Source organism: Kryptolebias marmoratus, linkage group LG18 (assembly GCF_001649575.2).
Source record: "Kryptolebias marmoratus isolate JLee-2015 linkage group LG18, ASM164957v2, whole genome shotgun sequence".
NCBI lineage: Eukaryota > Metazoa > Chordata > Actinopteri > Cyprinodontiformes > Rivulidae > Kryptolebias > Kryptolebias marmoratus.
In genome coordinates this window covers 1,339,156-1,364,408 of record NC_051447.1, presented here as the reverse complement: position 1 = coordinate 1,364,408, position 25,253 = coordinate 1,339,156, and the positions used below count along the sequence as shown (strand labels likewise).

Here is a 25,253-nt window from a genome sequence, read left to right as displayed (position 1 = left end):
AGATCATGATATTAAGGAATGCAAGTTACCCAAAAGTTGATTTAAAAGTGGTAATATAATTTCCTTTATGCTGATCTTTTTGGTATCAACCTGAATCGTTGTAGATTATTATTTTGGACTTGGACTAAATGTCGGCTAAAACTAAAAGTTGAGTAAGTGTCTACGTCTGCTTTCATGATCAAATAAATCATGACATTTTGCCACAGTTTGTTTAATACAAACAATTGAAGATAAACAACCTCAACAGGATCTGAACCTGTCTTCCACGTTGCGTATTTCAATATTCATTACACCATCTAAGCATATACTGTGAATGATACCATTGCTTGCCCTTATGTTTACACATGTGCTTCAGTTCTGCTTGGCCGTTTTTATCATATAATCAGGCACCCATGACTAAGACAACATTGAAATGTGAACTATGCTATGAATTTCAGCCCTCATAATCTTCTGGATGGTGCACCTAGACAAGGAGAACTGCAGTGATAGTCTCTTTTCTAGACTTTAATTCTGCCTTCAATACAATCATTTCATTCCACCTGCAGACTAAACTTCATTAACTTTGAGTCCCTTATTCCATCTGCAAGCTTATTACAGCCTTGCTCACCTATAGGTCTCAACAGGTACGGTGTGGTACTCCCCTCTCTGTCCCCATCACCACTAATACAGGCACCACAGGGATGTGTACTCTCTCTGTGTTTGTTTGCTCTGTACACCAAAGATCTTCAGTCCAGTGACCCCTCTGTAAAGCTTGTGAAATACACCATTACCATCCAGGGCCTCATTACCAGCAATGATTAGACAGTCTACAGGAACTGTTTTTTAGAGCTGACAGTGTGGTGTACAGAAAATATCCTGTAGTTAGACACCAGCAAAACAAAAACTGGGTTGATTGACTTCTGCGCTCTCCTCTTATCGATAACAGCACTGCTCTAAAGGAGATAGACTCTGCTGTGTTCCTGGGCATCTCCATCACCAAGGACCTGAAATGGGTAGAACACTGAAACAAGTTTATTAAGAAGGCTTGCAGGAGGATGCGTGCACTTGGAGTGCTTAAAAAGCTAAAGCATCTTTACTGATGTTTGTGCCCAGTTTTAAAGAGCCACCATAGAGAGTGTCCTAACCTCCTCTATTTCAGTTTTTTTACCCAGGCTCCATTGCCCACACAAAACATCGACCATCACATTTTAATGTTAAACTGGGTAGTAAATTGACTGGAAAACAATAACAGCTGATGATAGATCTGCACAATGCCAAGGTCATGAGACGGGCCTGGAAAATAGCATAGGACCCAAGTCACCTGACACACAACCGTTTAAAAAAAAACAAAAAACTGCAATCTGGCCGAAGGTTCTGTGCCGTCCAATCAAAAACCAGCAGACACACACAAAAAGAAAAAAATAAATTATTCCTTTCCCCCACTGCACTCTCCTTTTTATAATGTGGTTTCTTCTTTTGCACTGTAACCAGGAAAAAAGTCTTGTGTACAGGTCCCTGTACATTTGGCAAAATAAATGTGATTGTGATTGACTAAGCAGAAAATCTTAGTTTGACTTTAAAGGAAATACCCATAGGTTTTTTTTTTCAGACACATTTATTTGTATAAATTCTGTGCATCTGTTGTTGTTGTTGTTATTATTATTATTATTATTATTATTATTATTATTATTATTATGCTGTACACAGTTTTGTTTTTTACTCAATTTTCTAAACAAATGTTTTGTTGTGTGATGTGATTAGATTTAGTCTTGATGTAAACACTGTTACGGGCTCTTTCCATTTGCCTTTTTTGTTTTATCCCCACCCCCACAATTCTGACTCTGCTCCATATCTTGTCTCTCAGAAAGGCTGCCCAAAGTGGAGACCCGGGTTGTTCTGGTGGGAGAAGCAGGCAGAAATGAAGCACTGGTCAAAGCACTGCAGGTACATTATTCTGCTATTAACTTTGTGATCAGTAGCCCTCTAAATTTTCAAGAAGACAGACTTTCTTTGAAGTTTTTTGAATGTTTTCTTAAGCTTTTTTCTTTAGACATTCTGAAGCTATTTCAAAGTTTCCTTGGATTTTGGCTCATAAGATTTAAAATGATGCACAAACTGGAGAAATAAACAGGTGTTATCTCATAATGTAAAACTTAACCAAGAGATCATTTTACAGGGTTTCCCCCAGAAAATAGGCTAAGCCCGGTGGTAGGTGGCCGTTCGCCGGCCAATCGCTGGCCGACCGTGATTTAGTAAAAAAAAAGTTATTGAAAATATGGCTATTTATTGTGTGATATTGTAAGATATTTGTGTCAAATAGTTACACAGCTACAGTTATACAAAAAGGCACTTTTGAAATACTTTTTAAAACAAAAATACAATTAAAATAACTACAAATTGTTAGCACCTAATTTGAATCCTAATTTAAGTCACATTTACAAATAAATTAAATTAACATAAATGAAAAAGTGCAAACAAGGCACCAACACACGTCTCTCGTCAAGGCCAATGAATAACAACAGAGAACTCTGAAAAATAGACAGATGCTGTACTGTACTGTGTTTTTTGTGGCACAGGCTGCATGTTGGATCACTACATGTAACAACAAAACTTATCTAATGCTGAATTTAATAGCATCATTTTACTGTTAAACAAGGATTAAATTAGCACGCGTCACATTCATATTTTCACTAAGTACAAAACATGCTTACTGTATTCGGTCTTGTAAAGCCGCCCGCTGAATTTCAGCTCAACTAAACGTTGTGGTCTGTAAACACTTCTTTTTATCAGCTGCAGCAGTAATCTCCTTCCGAACTGAACCGGTTAATTATCTTTGTGATCTCTCATAGAGGAATCATAGAAATGCTAATACAGGTGAACCAGCTCTGCTAGAGCACCGAAATCGTCCATTTTGAATGTAGCCTGGCGCGCAACACGCGTGAAATTACCAAAACTGGGAGGTGCACGACCGCGATTGCATCACTGTTGGCGTGCACACCCTCACACGGTGATCAACGCGACAATTTGATGCGGGTGGAAAAATTAACCTGTGTATAAAAAATGACGTATTTTACAATAAACAAGCGGAGCTTAGCCTGGCGGTGGGAGAGGGAAAGCCTAGCAGTCTGCCAGGCTTATAATACACTGGGGGAAACCCTGTTTTAAGTAGCCTGTTTTAGGCACTTTGTTATCAGATGCTTGACATGCAGTTTATACATATGAGATCAGCTGCATCATAAAAAATTATAAAAATATACAGTCTGACAGGCATGAAATTGTTTTTTTTCCTCTCCCAATTATTGATTTTTCAGATGTCTGTGGTTGACATACAGTGTATCTTAAAATTTAAATGTAAAATCATCTGTAAATGAAATAATCTTTAGAAATAGAAGCAATAAAAAAAAATCCATCTAAGACCTGATACAGGACCCAATTCATCTTTGTTCCTTACATTCTCAAGTGAAAATTAGTGCAGAAGCATCCAATCTTAAAAAGGAAAAAAAACTAATTAAAAAACTTTCAGAAAGCTTGGAGGACTATTGATTAACACCACAATAAAGAAAACAAGAAAGTCAGGCTTCCTGGAAGAAAAATATAAAGAAATAAGGGCGTGTTAAGAATTGTTTGTAGTGCTGCATACAGCATTGTTGTTGTCTTATTTACATAATTTCCAGTTAGTCCAACATTTACTTTGACTGTTGGTTGATGTTACAACGATGGTCCGATGTTTTCTTTGCTATAAGAAACATTTAGTATATTAATCCAGCTCTTCTCTTGGCAGCCTTTTTAGTGTAGTGCACTCAGTCTTTCTAAAGATAGTATCTCACTAGTCTGCAACTGTTAAAAACTAGTTGGTGACTCAAAATTGTGAGAAACTGCATTTTTCATCACAGTCTCACTTGAGTTTTGAAAGTTTATGAAAATTTGTGTTTTATCCATCCATGTTTTTTCCTTCATTCCTTCTTCCTTCCAAACAAAACAAACAAACAAACAAACGAACCCAGACATCTCCCTCCTCAGCGATACTCTCTAGCTCCTCCTGGTGAATCCCAAGGTGGTCCCTGACCAGTGAGGGTATTCAGTTGTAGGCAAATTTGTTTGTATCCTTTTGTTAATGAAAGTAAAAGCTATAAAGGTCACTGAAATAACTTGAAACTGACAAAAGTAATTCTGAAAAATGGACTAAAAATCAACTAATGGAAATCACTCATTGGTTTTAAATTTTGGATTACTTGATTTAAAATTAAAAACATGAAACAGTCAAACTGGCCTTGACAAAAAGAATGGTACTCTTGACTTAATATTTTGTTGCCCATCCTTCTGAGGCAATCTCTGCAATCAGGTGATTTCCTCAGTTGTCGTCTTTGGCTCAAACAGCAACAGATTGTGCAGTCTGACACTGATGTACCTTGACTTTGGTGTTCACCTCGAATCTCTGTTGAACTTGTTCAGAGCTCTTTGGTTATCATTTGTGTCATCTGTGTCTTTAATTTGTCATAAATTTACATTTATTCTCTTGTGTTCTTTATCTTTAGCATGGTGCTCAATTTTCTTTCTAAGCTCCTGAGAAAACTGTCCTCAGCTTTCTGTGGTCCATGTTCGGTGTGGTGCACACCATGATACGAAACAGCACTGTGACTACTTTTAACCCTTTAAAAAGGCAAAGTGGCTGATTAAAACACTGAAGACACCTGTGTTGCTAATTACATTCAAATTATTTTCAGTCTTTTCTAGAGGTATCCTCCTTTATCAGGGCCATTTCTTTTGTGTAATTTTTTCATTCTGTTGAACAAAAATTCAAAAGCAATGTCTGATTTTCATTTGTTGATTTTTCTTTCTTTTTTTTCTTACTATTACTTTCGTCAGTTTCAACTTATTTCAGTGACCTTTGTGTTTTTCTTTATTTAACAAAAGGGTAAAAACAAATTTATCTTTGTAAGCACTCCAGTGAGTTCTATGTCGGCACCAGGGTTTCCTTCCAGTGGGATGTGCCTGGAAAACCTTCAGAGGGAGGTGTTCTGGAGGAGGCATCCTGATCAAATGCTAAGTCAACCTCAGTTGACTCCTTTCAATGTAGAAGACGATTTCATGATCCACACCTCATGAAAATAGGTGAGGGTTGACACGTATAGATGAACCAAAAAATCAAGAGCTTTGCCTTTCGGCTGAACTCCTCCTTCAACCACAAATAACTGCACTAATGCCCTCATTGCTGTGGATGAGCTCCTGATCCATCAAACCATCTCCTGATTTGTCCTACCATCACAGAACAAGACTCCCAGATGCTTTAACTCCTCTGGCTGAGACAGACTCATCCCTGACCTTGAGGGAGCATTCCACCATTATCTGGTTGAGAACCATGACCTTAGACTTAGAGAAGCTGACTCTTGTCCCAGCATGTCCAGTTTTTAAAGTTCATTTTCATCTGCATGGCTTGCAAAGCTGTATACTAGGGCATGCAGATTGTTTTGCTGTCCACTTTGACCCACCTTGTCAGCTACCCAAGCTTCTATGATTTTTGTCACTCAAGTACACTTTAAAAATTAAGATTTGGACAAGTTTTCAATTATTTACCATTGTGTGGTTTTTGGACTTCGATTCTTTTTCTTTCTTTCTTTTTTTTCTTTTGTTAGAGGAGAGCTTTCCTGCAAGTGTCAGAATACAACTCTAGTATTCTTGAGAAGACTTGAAAACACCTGCTATGACTCAATCTACAAGACTCAGCCTCTGTGATTCACTCGGAAATTTGGAACACTTTCTAATGTCTCGAGAGTCCCTCATACATGAACATACATGAACTAGTTACCAACAGTTGCAGCCCATTGAGATACTGGCTTGAGCAAACTAAAAAATCTATTTGACCAAACTCCCAGTTTCACGTTTGTTCATTACCTGGCAACAAAAAGGCTGCTCATGGTGGAGAAGTTTTGGTTTAATGTAGGTCTACCTTAAAAATAAGTGCATCAGGTCAATACAATAAGGAAAAAAAGAAACTGTTTGTTGGCTTTCATTATGTTCAAATCCTAGAAACTTGTAATTTGAGTATTGTTTACATATTTTTTTCTGTGTTTTGCATATACAATTAACTGCAGAATAACGTACATCCAGAAAAAATGTAACATTTCTTAAGAAAATGAAAAAGGAAGAAAAGACAAAGCCTTACCATTCCCTTCTGTTTGTCCTTTTTCTCCTCTGCTCCCTCCTGAGGGCTTTGAACCTCATATTAATTTTTAAAAGAAATTTCTGCTTTTCTCCTCACCCCCTCAGGAGTGTGATACTTGTTTGAAGCCACTGTCTTTAACCATTGCAAGGACACAGAACCTGCACATCTTCTCTACACTTACTTTTTGCTGCTTCCGTAAACCCAGAACCTGAAGTCTTGTCCTCATATGGCAGTAATTGTACATATTTGTCCCAGGCTCTCATTGATTTTTTTTTTCTTTTTTCCCCCCTTCTACTCCTCTCAACCTTCCTATCTTTTCATCTTTTCTTATGTTTCCCCCTTTCAAGTAGCAGTTTTTGATATCCACTTCCTGCTGGTTGGTTTTTACAGGCCATCAGAATAATGGAGGTACCCGTGGTAAAGATAAAAGAAGGCAAGGCGGGTGCTGAGGAGAAAATGATGATAAAATCTATAGTCAATATGGTACAGTACAGTGTCTGCCTTTCTGTGTGACTGACACTTGGTGAAAATTTGGAATTGCTGCATGAGCCTTAATTCACACTGGGTTCTCATTTAATCACTCTGCATGTTTAATTTGCTGATGCTAAACACATTTGTGGGTGAATATTGTAAAATAGTTGATGTAATCACTGATATCTGGTTTGTGGACTGAAAGAGAGCTATACACATATGTTGAAGCAAGTTTCCAGACTTCCAGGAAAACTAGTTAAAGGAATTCTGACTAATATGACTTACATTCTCACATAGCAGGGTTTCCCCCAGAAAAGAGGCTAAGCCCGGTGGTAGGTGGCCATTTGCCTGCTGATCGCTGGCTTTTAGTAAAACAAAATGATTAAAGTTGACAGGAAAGTTGAAAATATGGCTATTTATTATGTGATATTGAAAGATATTTGTGTCAAATATTTACACAACTACGGTTTTACAAAAAGGCACTTTTGAAATAAATGTGTGCGGTCCGCACGAAGTTAGCAAAATTGTGAGGTGCATGACGCAACACTGCGCGGGGCCTTCGAGCAAGGGTGGGGACAGCGTAATTGCGTCACTGTTGGTGCCCGCACCCTTGCTCGGTGACCTTGTGGTGGGGGTATAAAAAGAAAATGTATAAAAAATGACGTATATTACAATAAACAAGCAGAGCTTAGCCTGGCGGCGGGGCAGGGAAAGCCTGGCTGCCCGCCGGCCTTATAATACACTGGGGTAAACCCTGCATAGGTAAATGTAATGTTCTAACACAACAAGACTGGACTGCAACTAAATCACAAATTAATATTTTGCACATTGGAATAACAGTCTTATTAGTCTTTGCACTAATCAACACGCCAAAATCCTCTAGTCAGGTACTGTATGAATGCTGAATCAGTATTCACACAGTAATGTTAGATTTTTTTTTCTGCTGTTTTGATACTTGATACTGCTTTTAGCTAATATAAAAGCTAGTCCAAAAAGTAGGTGAAGTGAAAACTTTTTCAAACCTAGACTGAATTAGCTCTTATTTCTTTCTTTATTTGTTTATTTTTTGTTAGAACAATATATTCACAAATTTGTTCATTTATCTCAATAACAATATTCAGCTGCACATATCAAATATAATGTATGTCTGATAATAATGTGAACACAAAGCAAATTTTGTGCAGTGCGCTATATCGTATTTGATTTAGCTTTGCTAATTAAAATATCTTCACAATAATTGGCATTGCTAGACACAAAGCCATACTGGAGTAGTAAACATGTACTAAATGATCAAGTACTACATGTGCTGTTATTTGCACTTGACTACCAAACAAGTCACTTCATGACATTTGCAGACTGTCTACCTGATAATAAATAAAAATTCAGACCCAAATTTTCTTTCTTTTAATGTGCTATTTTTATTGTTTAAAAACTACTGTAGTAGTCTAACATGATCAGTATACTCCAAACATAAAAAATTAAACTGCACACAAAATAGATAGCAGAAAATAAGTTTGTTTATTAGTAAAATTGTAAATTTTGATTTCTACTGGCATTATTGTGATTGTGGATATCTTTCATTTTAGTTCTGATGAGTAAAGCAGGAAAAATGGTATGCTTGTCTAGATTCTCAGTCATCCAGGACACGGAAAATGTTTAAAGTTTAAAAGAACAAAGCAACTGGTCTTTTATTCTGTAGTAAAAGATGGTTTGTTACCCATCCGGATAGCTCCCCAGATGGGTAGCAAAAAATCTACTACACAATAGGAATCCACTTGCTTTGTTTTTGTTTTTTTGTAAACTTTGATAACAGAAGAAATTATATTATTGATTCTGAAAATACTAATATGAGAGAGGAGTGTGATTTGATTAAATGTTAAAACTGCTTGCCGCAGTTTATATTGTACTAACTCCAGCAAGTGAACAGGCAGAGCAAAAACCACATGAGATGTGAGATGCTGTGCAAAAGCACACAGGTGTATGTTAACACACACAGCAGGTATGAGTGTGAGAGACTTGCTTGTTCACAGAAATTTGTTAACCTAGATTAAGATATTTTGTTTGAAAAATGAAGGGCTTATAAGAGTCTCACTGCATGTCCCCGCGACAGTCCCACTGCTCACTAATCAGTCAGGCGAAAAGTCACTTAAATGATTCATTGTTTTAACTGAATCATTAGTACTCTACTAATTTGTGACATGGTCAAAAAAAAACATTTGTTTTTTTGTCTATCGTTACATCCTTTTAAAAGAAATATTTTATTTGATTGTTTTTCTTGCGGAGTCTGAGCCACCTGTTGCATGCTCTCCTAAGTGCCTTACAATTCTCAGTGCGTCAGACCTTCACAACAGGATTTTACGAAAAATGTATTTGATTAGAGAAATGATGATTTGCAACACTATCAGGTAGGCCTGTCACGATAATAAATTTTGCTGGACGATTGATTGTCTCAGAAATTATTGCCATAAACAATAATATTGTTTGGAGGCCGTTTTAAACTAATGCAATGATAATAACATAATAGTGCAAGTACATCATCTCAAAGATGTGTGAGGTTGAGAGGCTGTGTGTGCTTTAAAGGCGTGGTGGATAAATACAACATGATGAAATAATACGACCGGCATGTAAACGGGGGTATTTTTAAAAACATAATAAACATAAATCCAACGTGTACTCTCAACTTTGTTAGTTGCCTCCTGGTATTGCGTCAACATGAATAACACCCTCTCCTCCCCCTAATGTTCTCTGGTCCATATGGCGATGTTTAAACATGCCCTTTAAAATAAGATGCACCACAAATATAAAGCGCACAAAGAATACAACTCACCATAACGCTGAATCAGTGGGTTTCTCAGTAATGAGACGGTCTCATCTAGGGCTTCCAGAGATGCTTGTTTGTTACTCATTTTGCTAGCTTGTGGGTTTGTTTGTAGCGGTAACGTATCACGTGACCTAGATGAGCGTTTTGACACGCATCAAGAGGGAGTCATAGACGACTGTAGTGGAGAGAATCCGGTCAGTTTTTCAAAATAAATGTCGTTCAGACTCTGGAAAAAATAAAATAAAATAAAACGAAAATAACAAAGTTAATTATTTTTTCTGTGCGGCCCGGTATTAAATGGCCCAAGGACCGGTACCGGTCCGTGGTTTGGGACCTCTGTTCTAACATATGTGTTGAATGTGTTTTTAATTGTAACATCAAAACGTTTTGTTCCACTTTATAGCTGCCTGTTATTTTAATAATAATAATAATAATAATAATCAATCCAATTTATACCGCACTTTTCATTAACAAAAATCTCAAAGTGCTACACAGTGCAATTGAAATCAAAAATAAAAACAAGATCATAAAAAAATAAAATCAGAGATAAAAACAACATCATAAAAAACATGTAGAGGCAGAATAGGCTTGCTTAAATAAAAAAGTCTTCAAGCCTCTTTTAAAATCAATCAATGGTTGGGGAGCTCTCAAATAATCTGGGAGAGAGTTCCAGAACCGGGGGGCAGCGACAGCAAAAGCCCGATCTCCCATGGACCTTTTCCTCTTCTTTTGTTACTTTGTGTAACTATTTAGCTAGTTTTGGCATAATGTTTACTTTAACAGTGACATTAACATTTTCCTGACTTCATACGGTCTGGTATGCTCAAAAGTAACCCAGCAGTTTAAAGTTGTTGATTAAAACAACTTTGCTGTAATTCAACATTCTCATCTACACAAATAAGCTGATTGTTTAAAGCAAAAATGGACAGTATTTGACATGTACAGATACAGATAAATTTGTTGGTACCCTTACAGCTCATTAAACAACGGTTCATTTCTCATGAAAAATGATTCAGTTCAAAGTATTTATCTAAGTAATAGATAACTAATAGAGTGAACAAAAATAACTGAGAAGAAATGATTTGCGGCGCAGTGGTTAGAGCTGTTGCTTCACAGTGAGAGCGTCGCAGAAATGCCCCCCAGCCTGGGGCCTTTCTGTGTGAAGTTTGCATGTTTTTCTGGTGCATGTGTGGGTTTAGTCCGGGTACTGTGGTTTCTTCCCACAAACCATAAACATGCATGCTAGGTTAATTGGTAACTCTAAATTGTCCTTAAGTGTGAGTGAGAGTCTCTCACTGCATTCTTGTGATGGACTGGAGACCTGTCCAGAGTGTACCCTGCCTCCTGCACAGTGACTTCTGGAGATAGACACCAGCTTCCTGCAACCCAGAAAAAAACTGGATAAAGAAGATGGATGAATTGATGATTTCTTTATTTTACAAAGATATGTTAAAATATTATGAAGATATTTGTTGGTACCCATAACAAGACAAATACTTTTTGCAATTTAGTTAGTATTCAGACCAAGTTTTTTACCTTAATTAGTATCTCAAGAGCCTTAGAGCTTTTCATCAGCCATTCAGCCTGTTTAAAGGGAACAAACACTGGGTAGTTTGTTATTATTATTAAAGCAAAGGCGAGAACTGTCTGAGGAGCTCAGAAAGAAGATTAGTCATATCCATGTAAAAGCTACAAGACCGTCTCCATGCAGCTTTATGTTCCTCTGACCACAGCTGCCAATATCATTAATAAAAAGTATAAAGTTGATAGGATTGTATCGAACCTTCCAGGATCTGGATACAAGAAAGAATGCAAACCCAGGTTGATCAGATGACTATTCCAGATGGTTTAAAAAAAAATAATAAAATTAATAAAACAAACAAACAAATAAAAAAAGGAAAATATACAAAATCTTTCAAATCAAACTCCAAGGCAAGTTAGGTCACTTTCTAATTACATAATTTGTCGCATTTTGAATCATAATGGTTTCCATGAAAGAAGCCACAGGAGGGCTCCACTATTGACAGAAAAACGCCAAAAAAAACCCACAAAAAAACTCAGGAATTCCCAAAATGCATGTTGAACCACAGTTTCTGGGACTGATGAGATTAAATTGGAGATTTTTGACCAGTTAGTTGTTTTATTTATTGTGAATGGGTAACAACAAGTTTGTCTGCATCTCTAAAATTCAAAAATGTACTGGAATTTATTCTGCATTTTTCTATTTATTGAGAATTCTAAAAAGTCCAACAAATATGAATGCTAATGAGCTATCTTTTCTAAATAATTTTTTGAATGTTACATGTAATTTTTTGTTGTGCACTAATCTATTAATGCATATAAATCTTCAGGACATCAGCACTCCGTTCATAACAACCGACAATGTCCAGGAGTTTGGAGATGCAGACAACACTGAATTTGAGACAGTGTTTGTCCTCACAAACTTCAATTCTCCCGACTACAACTACCTCTACAAGCGTGACAACCGCATCGTTGGGCCTCCTGTTGTTCTGCACTGTGCTGCAAAGGATGAGGTGAGGCTTTTATTTACAGTAAATGGTGAAATGCATAAGTATTGTCCCGTCACCCTTGGCATTTTCTCTATTTTGTTGCATTTTAACCTGGAATTTAAATGGATTTTCAAATTTTGTTGTGAGTAATAAGTATGCACTGTTAGGCAGTGGTAGGGCAGCCGTTTTAGGACGGGAAAGTTGCAGGTTTGATTCCCCACCATGTCTATATGTTGTGATGTTCTTGAGCAAGACATCTAATCCCTAACTGCTCCTGGATGCTTTAATAGCTGCCCACTGTTCCACTTGTGCATGTCTCACATGTGATGGGTCAACTGTAGTCATTGTATTGGTACATACAATGATGACAGCACGTAGCATTTAGTTATCAATCTTCTTGGCTTTAATGCCTCGACTTTTGAGAAGTCATCTCAGGGCACTGTACAAAAACATTCACATAGATTATAAAAAGCCAATTAGTAATGGTTATCTATCTGAGGAAGCTAGGAATCATTCTCTGATGATCATCTACTAGGATGAAATTTACTCTTAGTGGCTGTGTAGTCAGTCAATGTAAACTCAAAGGTTATTAAAAATGATCAGACAGAACAGGATTGTGAGGCTATATTATCAAGTGCTTACTCTCTATACCGAATGTCAGAACCAGATCAAGAGTATGATGAAGAGAATGGGTAGGTTTGTAGACATTTTGGGCAAAACCAATTGACTCTACTAAACAAAAAAAAATTTAAGGGCTATGTTTAAGCTATCACTTTTCAACATCTACAGGAATATTGAAATTCCACACTATTATGACTTTATCACTATTCAATAATAAGTCGGACAAAAAGTCCGAGAATTAAGACAAAAACTGAGAATAAGAGCCTGGTAGAGAATATATTAAAACAAGTAACAGTAGTTTTTCTGATTTCTATTTTGGATATGAGAGACTAATAGTCACCATCTCAAAAGAATTATGAATTATTTAGCATTAATCGATGATCCTGACTGAAAAATAGCAGGTACTCCTCAACTTGACCTGTTGTTCTTGGAACATGAAAATTTTAATAATTAGCAGGAGTTTTTAATAACAAAATCCTCCTGTTGTTGCCAGGTTTCTGTAAAACAAAATAAATGAATGTAATGATCAGTTAACTAAAAGACTTAGATAAAAAAAGATGAATATTCCGCATTTAATGGTTTTATTTTTCTGTTCTGGTAAAGTAGCTGTTAATTTTTATAGGATTTTTTGCAATTTATTTTTCTTGAGCTAATTGGTTTAGTTGATTTAGACATGGATGAGCTGTCACTGTTTCAATGGTGGTTTGGGTGGGTAACAGAGGAGAATCAGTAGAGAGGTGTGTAAGACTACAATTCTGCCTCCTGGACTGGACCCTAAGTTGTCAATAATTTGGATGACGAACAAAATCGGCTAAATTCCTAAAAAGAAGAGCGGCTCCACCCAAAGTGGGATGGATGTCATCTCTGTGCATCAGACCAGGTTTTCCCCAAAATGCACTCCAGTTATCTATGGCGGCCACATTGTTTTCAGGGTACCCTCAGAACAGCCAGTGGTTGAATGACGACATGCAGCTAAACATGTCATCACTGGTCAGGTTGGGAAGGGGACCAGAAAAAACTTTGGAGACCAATTGAGTTTTTGCAATGTTACACATGAAGCAATATTAATTTTAGTGACCATCAATTGACATAAAAATGGTGTCATTACCGTCGACATGAATAACATTCTTACTGTATTTAACCTTAACCTTAGCCAGCAGTTTGAGGTAAGATTTGATATCGCCCGCACTGGCCCCCGGAATGCATTTGTTGGTTGTTGGAGTCCCTAGTGCCAGGTTTTGGACTATGGAGCTGGTAGTTACCTTGCCGCTGAGTGAGAAAAATCTGTTTGAAATGTGAACTGGGGGCTTAGCCTTAGTGCTATGCTTAATCTGAACTGTCACCTAGTCAGCCTGGGGTCCCGGCTGCTCGAGGTCTACTGGAGGACTGATAACAGGATTTACTCTCAGTGGCTAGCTTATGGCTTTTCACCAGTGCGGAGCCGAGCTTCCAATTTAGACAATCTTGTCTCCAAAGCTACCATAAGACTACATTTATTATATGTGCCATTATCACTAATGGAGGCAGAGGAATAGTGAAACATCTAACACTCAGAGGAAGTGAGGACAGAAGAAGCTGGGAAAAAACCAGACAATAAGATTGCCCACAATAGGGTGGATCTTATTTAACTGTCAAATGATCTTAGTGATAGGTCTTACAACTTTAAGGTGTTGAACCAGTACTGATTCTGGATCAGAACAGGTGTATATATACTAAGCAAGAGACAGCATGAGGACCAAAGAACTCTCCATACGGGTCAAAGGCAAAGTTGTGGAGAAGTACAGCAGGGTTCCCCCAGTGTATTATAAGCCTGACGGCCCGCGAATGTTTTACATCAACCTACTCCTTTACATACAGATAACTTTTTTATGTGGGCCAAAATGAATGAATGCAATTTAAACATTTTTAAGTTTTTGTAATTTATGCTATAATATGGTCTTTCTCATTTCAGAAAAAAACAACAAACAGTGAAATAATATGTCATGATGGGAAATAAATGCACTCCACATAGCCTCCAAAAACAGAGCCAGCCTTAGCCAGGAACATGTTGACATGCAACATTTTTACATTGCAATGCAAAGTTCCTAAAGAAAGGGAATGATTCAGTGCATTTCGTAGTGTGTGCACCATGTGTCATGGTTCCATGACTGAAGCTTTACTTGTTCTCAACACAAATGTTAATGTGAAAGACTCAGGGCCTTTAAACAACAAAATGCCTCCGTTTTGCACTTTTTAAAAAAGTAGCATCCACATTTATTTTTAGGGATATAGTATACATTTTTTATATTTTTGTTGACATTTAGTTTTATTTACCAAAGTTATTTGACATCTCTCTTAATTTTTTTCTTTATCACAACTAACTACAGGCAGCTACATGTTTTTGTTCAGTAATCTATGCAATTCCAAACGGTGGGGGGGTTCCAAGACGACCGATTAATCGAGAAAATAATCGCCCAATTAATCGATTATTGAAATTATCGTTAGTTGCAGCCCTAATTTTCAACTTTCATGTCAACTTTAATCTTTTATTTTTATTTTTTTTACTAAATCGCGATTGGCCACCTACCACTAGGCTTAGCCTCTTTTCTGGGGGGAAACCCTGTACAGATCAGGGTTAGATTATAAAAATATCCTAAACTCTGAGCATCCCACAGAGCTCCATTAAGTTCTATATTTGAAAAGAAATGAAAAATGCCACCACAGCAAACCTGTCAAGAAAAGGGTCATCCACCAAAACAATATAATACACCTTCATTTATAAAGCACTTCAAAAACATAATTGTTGGCCAGTGTGCTGTACACTGATAAAAGAACAGAGTGCAACACAAGAATTTAAAACACGTGAAATTTCAAAACAAAATTCAGGAGGGCATTTATCAACGAAATAAATAAATTTTTACTTTACTTTACTTTACTTTAAAGAAACATCCAGGAGGCCAAAGGTAAGCCTGATGGAGCTGGGCAGCTCTTCTGCAATGATAGGAGGATCTGTCCACAGGACCACTGTAAGTTGCATCAAGCAGGGCTTTATGTAAGAGTGGACAGGAGAAAGACATTTTTAGAGGAAAAAAAATAAGGCAAGCCATTTGAAATTCACCAAGGGTTATACTGGAGACTCAACAAACATGTAGAAGAAGGTACTGTTGTCAGATTAAACTGAATATTTTGTCTATCAAGGAAAACTGTCTGAAGAAAACCTACTACCTCTCATCATGCTGAAAACCCCATCTCCACATGATGTTGGCAGCATAATGCTGTAGCACTGTTTTTCATCATCATGGACTTGGAAACTAGACAGAGTAAAGGAAAGATGGACGAAGGAAAATACAGGGACATTCTTGAGAGGAACTTGTTAGTCTTCCAGAGATCTGAGAATGGGATAGAGGTCCACCTTCCAGCAGGACAATGAGCCTAAACACACTGCTGAATCAATACTCTAATGGTTTAAAGAGAACCAGTTAAATATCTTTGAATGGTCCAGTCAAAGCCTTAATCTGATCCACCTGAGAATTAATTTGAAAATAGTTTGACACAAGCAGCACCCATCCAACCTGAAGGAACTGCAGCAGTTTGGTCATGAAGAATGGACAAACAAATACAGCCGTTAGATGGACCAAGATTACAAACATGCATCAAAAACGACTTAATGCTGGAACTTCTGCTGAAGGTGGCTCTATACAGTACTGACTTTGGATGAATGAATACATATGCATCCAAGACTTTTCAGTTTCATATTTATAAAAATTATTTAAGATTTTTTTTTCTTTCAGTTTTAATAATTTGACGTGCATTTCGTATTTATTTATTTTATTTTTGTTTGTTTTTTTAAAACTTCAAATTGGAAATCCATTTGAATTCCATGTAACAAAATACAAAGAATACTAAGAAGGGTGGATACTTTCGCAATCCACTATTTATTTTACAGATCTGGCTTCTTCCCTTTTTTTGGCTTTTTTTATCTTAGGAAATGGCTTTTGACTTGAAAGTTTTTGCTCCCAAAAATCTGATTACACCTGTGTTGATAAATATTTATTCTCTAATTAGGTACAATTACATTTATACTTTCTAAATGTAAATAATATTTATTTTTGAACACTGACTTATTTTTTTGTCTTTTACTCCAGCCGCTCCATTTTTCTTGCCGTCCTCTTTACTGCACAACCATGTTGAACCTGTCTCTGTGCTTCACGGGCTTCAGAAACAAGGAGGAAATGGTGAGGTTCATTTAACAACATGCTCCTGTGTTGGCTCATAATTTGAGTGTTTGTGAGAATGACAAGAACCACATCCCATGTCTCTTTTGTTTGCATGTATCCAAGGTTTGTGGTAATCATGTACTGTATGCTGCGGCCTGCATTGTAATATGCAGCCATAGCATTCATGTTTTTTTTTGCAGTCATTAATTTTTTGCAAATTAAGATATATGGTATCAATGTAGGTGTTGGTTCATGTTTGTTTTTCTCCTGCAGAAAAACTTGGTGAATTTGGTTCATCACATGGGCGGAATCATTAGGAAAGACTTCAGCACCAAAGTGACTCATCTCATTGCAAACTCCACTCACGGAGAGAAGTACAGGGTTGGTATAAACTTAACTTTTTACCCTTATCTCTTGAACTTGAACAGTCCAGTTCAAGTTGGCCTCTACAGCTTATCTACATTAGCCAACCAAAAGGGCTATTACAAAAATTGCTTTAACTCATTCAGTTTTACAAATATTGAACTAAAGCTTGAGTCATTCACAACATACATTCTGACCATGAGATTGTGCATTATGCTATTTTCAAGGTTTGACCAAAATGTCTACAGCTCGGTCATTTCTCAACGTAGGATAATTTTATTTTAACACATGGGCAATAGGCAATTCTTCAAGGAATGGTAGACCTTTAATTAATCGTTGACATCATCTGTTGGTTAAACATTTACTAAAATGATCTTTTCTTCTTTCTGTCATCTCTCAGCTGGCAGTGTGTATGGGGACTCCAATCCTCAATCTTTCTTGGATCCAGAAGGCATGGGAGAGAAGAGATGACGTGTAAGTTTGAAAAATCTGTACAACACCTCTACTTTATGCTACAGAGGCGACTCAGAGTTTGTAAAACCTTTGTTAAAATTTCAGAACTTTTCCAGTTAGTCATACATTTAGAAAAAAAAATAGTATAAACTAATCATGGTGGCCTCATGCTTCAGCTACAACCCCATCACCTCCACATTGTGCTGACAGAGATACAAGGAAGTTATAACAACTCTCTTAGCGATGCTGCTGCAGTATGGATCACATTCTGCCACTTCAAACATCAGTGCTCTCAGCACTTATTCGTCATGTAGCTGCAAGAACCAATCCACGCTCTCCAGTAAATATTGTGTCATGATCAGTTATTCTTCTGAAAGTGCCTCAATTAATAGCAAGCAGAAAGTTGTTATCAAGATGAGAAATTACTGTTTTTGTAAAGTCTGGGATAGTTTTTCGCACAAATCACTACTTTTTCAGTAAAGTAAGCCTAGTTTCCAGAAAAAGTGTTTGTGTTCTTGTCCCGATGTCTTAAAACAGACATGAAGAAATTCTGGGACTAAAAATGGAGCCAAATTCATTGAGAGGTTTTTTGCTGGATCAGGATGACATAGAACCCGTTCCTTTGCCAAAATGTTCTCCGCTATGTTTATTGATAACTTTTTTCCAGGATGCCAAAGATACATCAGTGCTATACATACTACATGGAGGACACAGATACTGTAACAGCCACATGTACTGATACAGAGTTTAACAAAACATTTACATTTGTACACGGAAAAATGTAAAAGCAACGCATGGAAATAAAAAAAAAGACTTGTGGGGAGAAAAGAATAAATAAAGAGACAACAATGCATCTATAAGGAAAAGAAAAACCAAAGAATATATTTTTATAAATTGTACAATTTAAATTATGTGCTTAAAAATATGATTTGTTGGAACTAGGGCTGCAACAACGAATCGATAAAATTGATAAAATTCGATAATTAAAAGCGTTGGCAACAAAAGTCATTATCGATATGTGTCACGCAATTTATGCGTCACTAACGTTGTCGCGGAAACGGTGACGTCACCCGCAGCGCCTTTGCTGAACAAACTCCGTCCCAAATATAAGTCATTGCTCCGTCCGCTCCGTAAAAAAAANGTCCTCTCCGTATGATGATGAAGAAGCTACGGCTCCTCTTCCTCACTGCAAACTTTCTTTCTGCTACTCCATCACCGTTTTGGGGGGCATATTTTACTCACTGCAGGTTAGAATCTGCTGAATAGGGTTTTGTGTTTAGTCTTAAAGTTGTTCAGCAGCAGAACTAGCTCTGTGAGCTCTGTTAGCAGCAGTTAGCATACAGGAAACTGCACACTGCTTTCAGCGCCACCCGGTGGCATCACAAAGTAATGTTTAGTCATGGATCGATCACTGCATGCAAGTGAAGAGTGAGGCAACATTTAACTAAATTTACAACTACTTATTTATGTAATTATTGTTTTAATGGTACTTGTAGTGTGTGTGTTTAATTGATTTAGTTGTAAGTTTTTTAGAGATGTGAAACACGGGTGGTAAATAAGCTATTGTTATTTTCTGCTTGAGAGCTAAGTATATAAAGTGAGAATGTTGAGTTGAATTTATATTGATTTATTTAAAAATAAGAAAGTAGTAAAAGTTTTACATCAACCTACTCCTTTACATACAGAATTCCAAGACGACCGATTTATCGAGAAAATAATCGCCCGATTAATCGATTATTGAAATTATCGTTAGTTGCAGCCCTAGTTGGAACTAAACTGGAAAAATAAATAAGAATGTCAAATAAATTAGAAAACATGGGGTAAAGATCTCCTTTTTTAAATGAATTGGTGCATTTTAAGCATATTAATTTATTTATTTGGCCTTTTATTTATTTATTGAGCCTTTTATGTATTCTTGCTTTTACTTTTAATTCTGTCAGTTTTGGTCCTCCATAGCCATGAAACTCTTGGGCTCCTTTGTGTTCTTGGACCTTCTCCAGGTGAACCAGGAGTGGAAGAGTTACTCCTGCTGCTCCTCGCAGCAGAGAAAGTGCTGCCATCAGAACCACTTTCAGCATGTTTAAAAAGTGGAGATATTCTTGCTCGCTTTGCAGGCTTTTGCGACATAGTTTTTTTGTGGTCTCCGTCTGCTGGCGGGAGCGTTTGTTCACCAGCGTGAGGGTGTACGCATGTGACTCTGCGTGTGTCAGCGTCAGAGACGCTGAATATGAACCATATTTTGGTCTGTTTTTTTTTTTTTTTTTTTTAAGTTTAGCACCTAATAATGCCCCCCTATAGGTCAGGAGTACAATTTCATCGCATTTTTTTTTTTTTTTTTTTGGTTAAAATTGCAAACTTGTCACTGTGGCTGGTGCGTTGTTCCAATTTACCAGCTACTTCAAACATTTACCTGCATTTGGCCAGTGGCGGGTGCCAATTTCCATCCCTGTTTAGGAGTGTGTTTATTTAAATTTTTGATCATTTTTCCAAAAGCGCAATGTTGAGGTCAGACACTGATGCTGGACAAGAAGGCCTGGCTCACAGTCTCCTCTGTAATTCATCCCAAAGGTGTTCTGTCAGGTTGAGGTCAGGACTCTGAGCAGGACAGTCAAGCTCTTCCACCCTGAACTCACTCATCCTTGTCTTCATGGATCTTTGTGCAGTCTTGTTGGAACAGGAAGGGGCCATCCCCAAACTGTTCCCTCGAAATTGGGAGCATGAAATTGTCCAAAATGTCTTGGCACGCTGAACCATTAAATGTTCCTTTCACCGGATTAAAGCAGCTGAGCCCAACTCCTGAAAAACAACCCCACAACATAACAGAGAATTGTGATTCATCACACAGGAGAAAACATTTCCAAAAAAACATTTTTTGGAGTCAAGTGGCAGCATGCTTTACACCACTTCATCAGATGCTTTGCATTGCACTTGGTGATGTAAGGCTTGGCTGCAGCTGCTCAGCTAAAGAAAAAAAATAAATTAAGTTATTTTTTAAAGCTGATTGTGTCATTACAGCCACTTCAGCTTGCATGCCATTTGTTTTAGTGGTATTAACTGACGCGGTCCCAATGACGCATCTCGCCACAGCGCTCTAAGCTTTGGGCTTGGAGGCAGTTAGAACAAAGAATAAATAAAAGCCACTGTGGAAAATCTCTGTTGCGACAGAAACAATGCAGCAATATTTTTGCTGAGGAACGAGCATTTTTCTTGCTTGGAATTTTTTTCTCATGACAGTTCACAAGCTCTCATTACCTGTTAGCGGTGTTAGGTTAATCACAGCTAACAACACAGTGAGGTGACATCTTTCTAATGCTGCACCATCTAATTATTCTAATTAAGAATGGTATACTTGCATGGATTGAAGTTTATATTGTTCACAAGTAACACAATGAATGGAGATGATCATTCAGTCTGAACTATTCCTAGCACTGTCTGTGGTTACAGCAACATGGTGTAAGTATAGGACTGAGACTCAATATCAGCTCATTCTTATTTTTTAAACGACTTGGATCAGTTTTAAGGACAATAAAAGTTTGACCAGTACATCTCTAGTTTTAGCTTATGGACTGCTGGGGGTCAGTTTTCAATTAAACACACAGATTTCAGGGCAGTTTCCTTTGTCTGAACTGTAACATCCCAAAAATATAAAATGTTAATAGGGTACAACTTTATTGTTGTGATTTTGTTTGAATACAAACTCAGCTCTGTAAATGCTGGCTTGTCAGAGTGTAATTCCTTTTTTTTTCTTTCTTTTTTTTTTTTTTTTTTTAGGGATTTTCATGCAAATGACGAGGCATTTCGAACTAAGTTCAAAGTTCCTCCATTCCAGGACTGCATTCTTAGTTTTCTGGGATTCTCAGAAGAAGAAAAGGCCAACATGGAGGAGAGGACTCAGAAACATGGTTTGTAACTTATGATTGGATGAAGTTTACAAAAAGATTGAATGTAGATTAATATTGTTAAATTGTATTTATATATTGAATGTAAAAACACCTCAGGTTTTCTACAAAGTTCTGAAAAGTCCAGAAAAATATGGAATTTGGTTTGAGTTTTCCAGTGGCCTCGCATATGAACCAACAGAAGAGTTTTATCAAAACGAACATTACATGAAAGTGCACATAAATATATGCACACTTTTTACCTACCCTGTGAATCTGCAGACAAACCTTTTCAGTCAATGATATCAAACTGCAAAGTACTGAAACTCGCCTAAATACACCAAAATCTGAGTCCATTTGGTTGTCTGAACTCAAGGAATATTTGAACACACTGTTTTCTCATGACCTTTATGGTTTAAACCTGAACAATAAAACTGAACCACATGTAGTCTCATACAACATAACATACAGCATGCCTCCAAAACTGATCAAAACAGCCTCAATGTAATGTAAACTGTAAAGTTTTCTTTATTTTTGTCACGTGTCCATGTAGGTGAACATGAATTGGTGACCGCACACTAGTATTTTTGGCTTTTATTCTGACATTGCAGTTCAGGCTAATGAAAGCACAAATTGGGGGCCACGCACTTGCGAGGCACACATACCGTTGAGGCACATAAAATACCTGTGAATTGTCTAAGGGGCACTTCCACTTTCACAGAGAAAAAAAACTGTGTCAGATCACATATTTAAAAAAAAATGCAGGTATGATTCCTAAGGTCAATAAGATGTAGACAAGGACACATGCGGAAAGTTGTGTGTAATTGTGGAGCAATGATAGCTTTGGCTCTGCTGAAAGACATCTCCATTGGAAGAATTTGGAGAGACCGTATTTTTAGGGATCGCACGAACCTGCTGGCTCACAATGATGCCTGGCTTATCCGATTAAGAGTACCCATGGCCATTTTTTTTTTGAGCTCTGTGCTGAACTGGCCCCAACCTTACAGAGGGAAACTAGGAGGAGATGTGCCATGCCAGCTGTATGGGATAGCCTCATCCATATGATGCTCATGTATATTAAATTTACTTCCACCGTGGCTGAAATGCTTTCTTTATTTGTCAGGGACCATGTACAGCAAAAAAAATAAACATTAAACTCTAAGTATAGATGGTATAGATGGACTATACCATATTGTAGCATTTTTTTTTTTAATTTTTTTTTTAGCAAATTTCCATCTACAGTCCCTGTGGCAGGTAAGAAACAAAAAAAGAATAAAATTGAGTAGTAAAAACCAATACATAGAATACTTCACAGTATCCACTTACACAAAATGCTAATTCATACAATAACAATGCATATCAAAAAGGTGCATCGACTCAAATCTGCAAATTTATATGTATTTAAATTAGAAATCAGTTCTGAAAGATTTGAGTTCTTGAAATAAATCTTTTTGTTTTTCTGGAGAAGGCTTTATAATTTGTTCTGATCTTTAAATCTGTGGGAACCTTGTTCCATTCCTTTATGGCCTTGTATGAAAAAGTTACTTGTCTAAATTTAGTTTTACATTTGGGAACACTGTACTCCCTTCTAGAGGTGCTCCTTGTTACTCTGTTCATATGCTCAGAGGTCGATAGGTGGATGAGCAGTACCATGTATAAATTTGAATACCATTTCAAGATTCAGCCCATCTGTTTTACATGTCTTTTAAAACTAAGCATGGTGACTAACTTAAGGCCCAAGTATTTGAGTTCAGCAACTTTATCTATAATTTATCCCCTAACAGTTATTGGCAACTTTGGGTAATTCTTTGTTTTGTTTAGTGGTATGATATGCAACGACTTATTTCTTGACATCAACTATTTAATGACTAATTCTGTAAGTTCTATCAAGCCCCTGAGTGTGTCTGTTTTTACAGTAATTATGTAATTAAACAAATGCGTAAAGCCTCAGAGGCTGCCAGCGTAGCTGAACCCCCTGTTCACTTTAATAATTTACAGTTACAGTGTGTAATTGATGTACAGTAAGTGGTATCTAACATTATTGGATGAGAGGCATTGAGCAGCTGTCTTGTGCTTTACTCCCACCTTTATGTCTGACCATTTAACCTTTTTGTTATTTCTGTGGGTGTACACTGCTCTGACAACTGCAACTTCACGCACACCATTACTCCTCCTTACACTCAGTGCTAATGCCAGAGGACAGTAGCCAAATATGTTTTTATGCTCCACTACCTCATTTAGGAGCATCGCTGACTCACATTCCATGAAATTCCTCATTTTCCTGCATTTAAACATAAGTTTAGATGACGCAGAGAGGGGAATCACTCATACAGGGCATATTTACAAATATTTGCATGTTTAAATAGAGATGTGTCAGGGAGGATGTTTCATGTACGCTCAGTTCCACATAAATTAGGATGTATAAAGGAATGGTCCGCAGAAACATGCGTGTGCAGTTTTATAAACGTGAATATTTTAGTTCACATGCACGTTTCAAATTGTTTCCATATGCCAACATTTAATGTGAAAGCTGCTCACTCTTTGATACATGAGACCCCTGGTCTTTGAAAAAAGCTTATGTGCTCTATTACCTTCTCTGATAGATAAATATTTTGTATTGGCAAAAAACTTGGGAAAACTGAGTTAATTTGGCCTGTTTTGAAAATGAGGAAGACCTCTATCACACATTTAATGCATTGCACCTCACGTCAATGCAGATGAGTTTTGCTCCACCCTTCTTTAGGTGGTGCGATGCTCGCTTCCTTTTTAAAAGCTCATTTCAATGTAGGACGTAGCCGGCTCCATCAATGATTAATGAATGGCCAGAAGCAGCATAAAGACTGACTAGTCTTTGCAGAGTTTTGTGAAAGTACCTTTTGTTGTGCTTTTTAAAAAAAAACAAAAAACAGAACAGATATCATGCTGAGTTCACATGCCAATATACTAACTTTAAAGCTGAGAAAAGAAAATTTGAACATGTCACTAATTTGTTGAAGTTAAGAGGAAAAGAGTTGATCAGAACATTGAAGAGAGGTAAAGTGAAATCTGGCTGAATACTGTTCTCTGTGAGCAGCTGTGTTTAGGGGTATGATTGTTGAGTATATTTTAGTCTTTGATGAGCTCTTATTCAAATCACTGACACATCTCATCAGCAATAATAGATATGGACAAAGCCGCAAATATGCGTTTCTGTGAATGCTGCAATGTTGTATTTTTGGAGCCAGAGGCTGTGCACTGGGGAAATTTGGCTGTACCCTCGATATGCAAGTCCCACCTACACACCCTCCAAACTTGCTAATAGGCTGTGACACTGCCAATCACAGTGTAAAATGACAGTTTTCTTTAAGCCACAAATAATAAATTGAAACTAAACCTGTTTTAAAAATGCATATTTGAACATAGAGCAGTGTAGTACGAGTTATGTGAATCGACAAAAATCAACATTTGAAAAAAAAAAAATAACCAAAGTGTTTATTTTTATTTTTTAATAAGTGAAGCAAATGTTATATTCATTTACATGAATATAACATTTTAAGCACTTTGGATCGCCTTGCTGGTGAAAAGTGCTATATTAATAAATTTCATTTCACTTCACTTACATGGGTGGATGGGACTTCAAAAAATGTATTGGACGCAGGGGGCATTTATCCATGGTGGTTTCAACTTGACCCCTTATGATGAATACAAGTATTGGACACAGTGTTCCCTCGCCCGGACGCGGGTCACCGAGGCCCCACTCTGGAACCAGGCCTGGAGGTGGGGCACGTTGGCGAGCGCCTGGTGGCCGGGCTTTCACCC

At 37.2% G+C, this 25,253-nt stretch overlaps 1 protein-coding gene across 7 annotated transcripts in view; it reads left to right on the top strand.

Moving 5' to 3' along the window:
- ect2 (epithelial cell transforming 2) overlaps positions 1-25,253 on the top strand; it is an 86,116-nt gene that overhangs the window by 5,715 nt on the left and 55,148 nt on the right. For 5 of the 7 annotated variants that reach the window (XR_005234437.1, XR_005234435.1, XM_037981296.1 and 2 more), the window contains exons 3-9: positions 1,844-1,923; positions 6,533-6,625; positions 11,786-11,968; positions 16,690-16,779; positions 17,035-17,142; positions 17,525-17,598; positions 21,349-21,479. Coding sequence is in view for 4 of the 7 variants with exons in the window: in XM_037981296.1 (XP_037837224.1) it covers positions 1,844-1,923; positions 6,533-6,625; positions 11,786-11,968; positions 16,690-16,779; positions 17,035-17,142; positions 17,525-17,598; positions 21,349-21,479 (759 nt within the window). In the remaining 3 variants the exon portion in view is untranslated. The remainder of the gene's footprint in view (positions 1-1,843; positions 1,924-6,532; positions 6,626-11,785; positions 11,969-16,689; positions 16,780-17,034; positions 17,143-17,524; positions 17,599-21,348; positions 21,480-25,253) is intronic. The other 2 variants (XR_005234436.1, XM_017436889.2) reach the window with 1 other exon arrangement.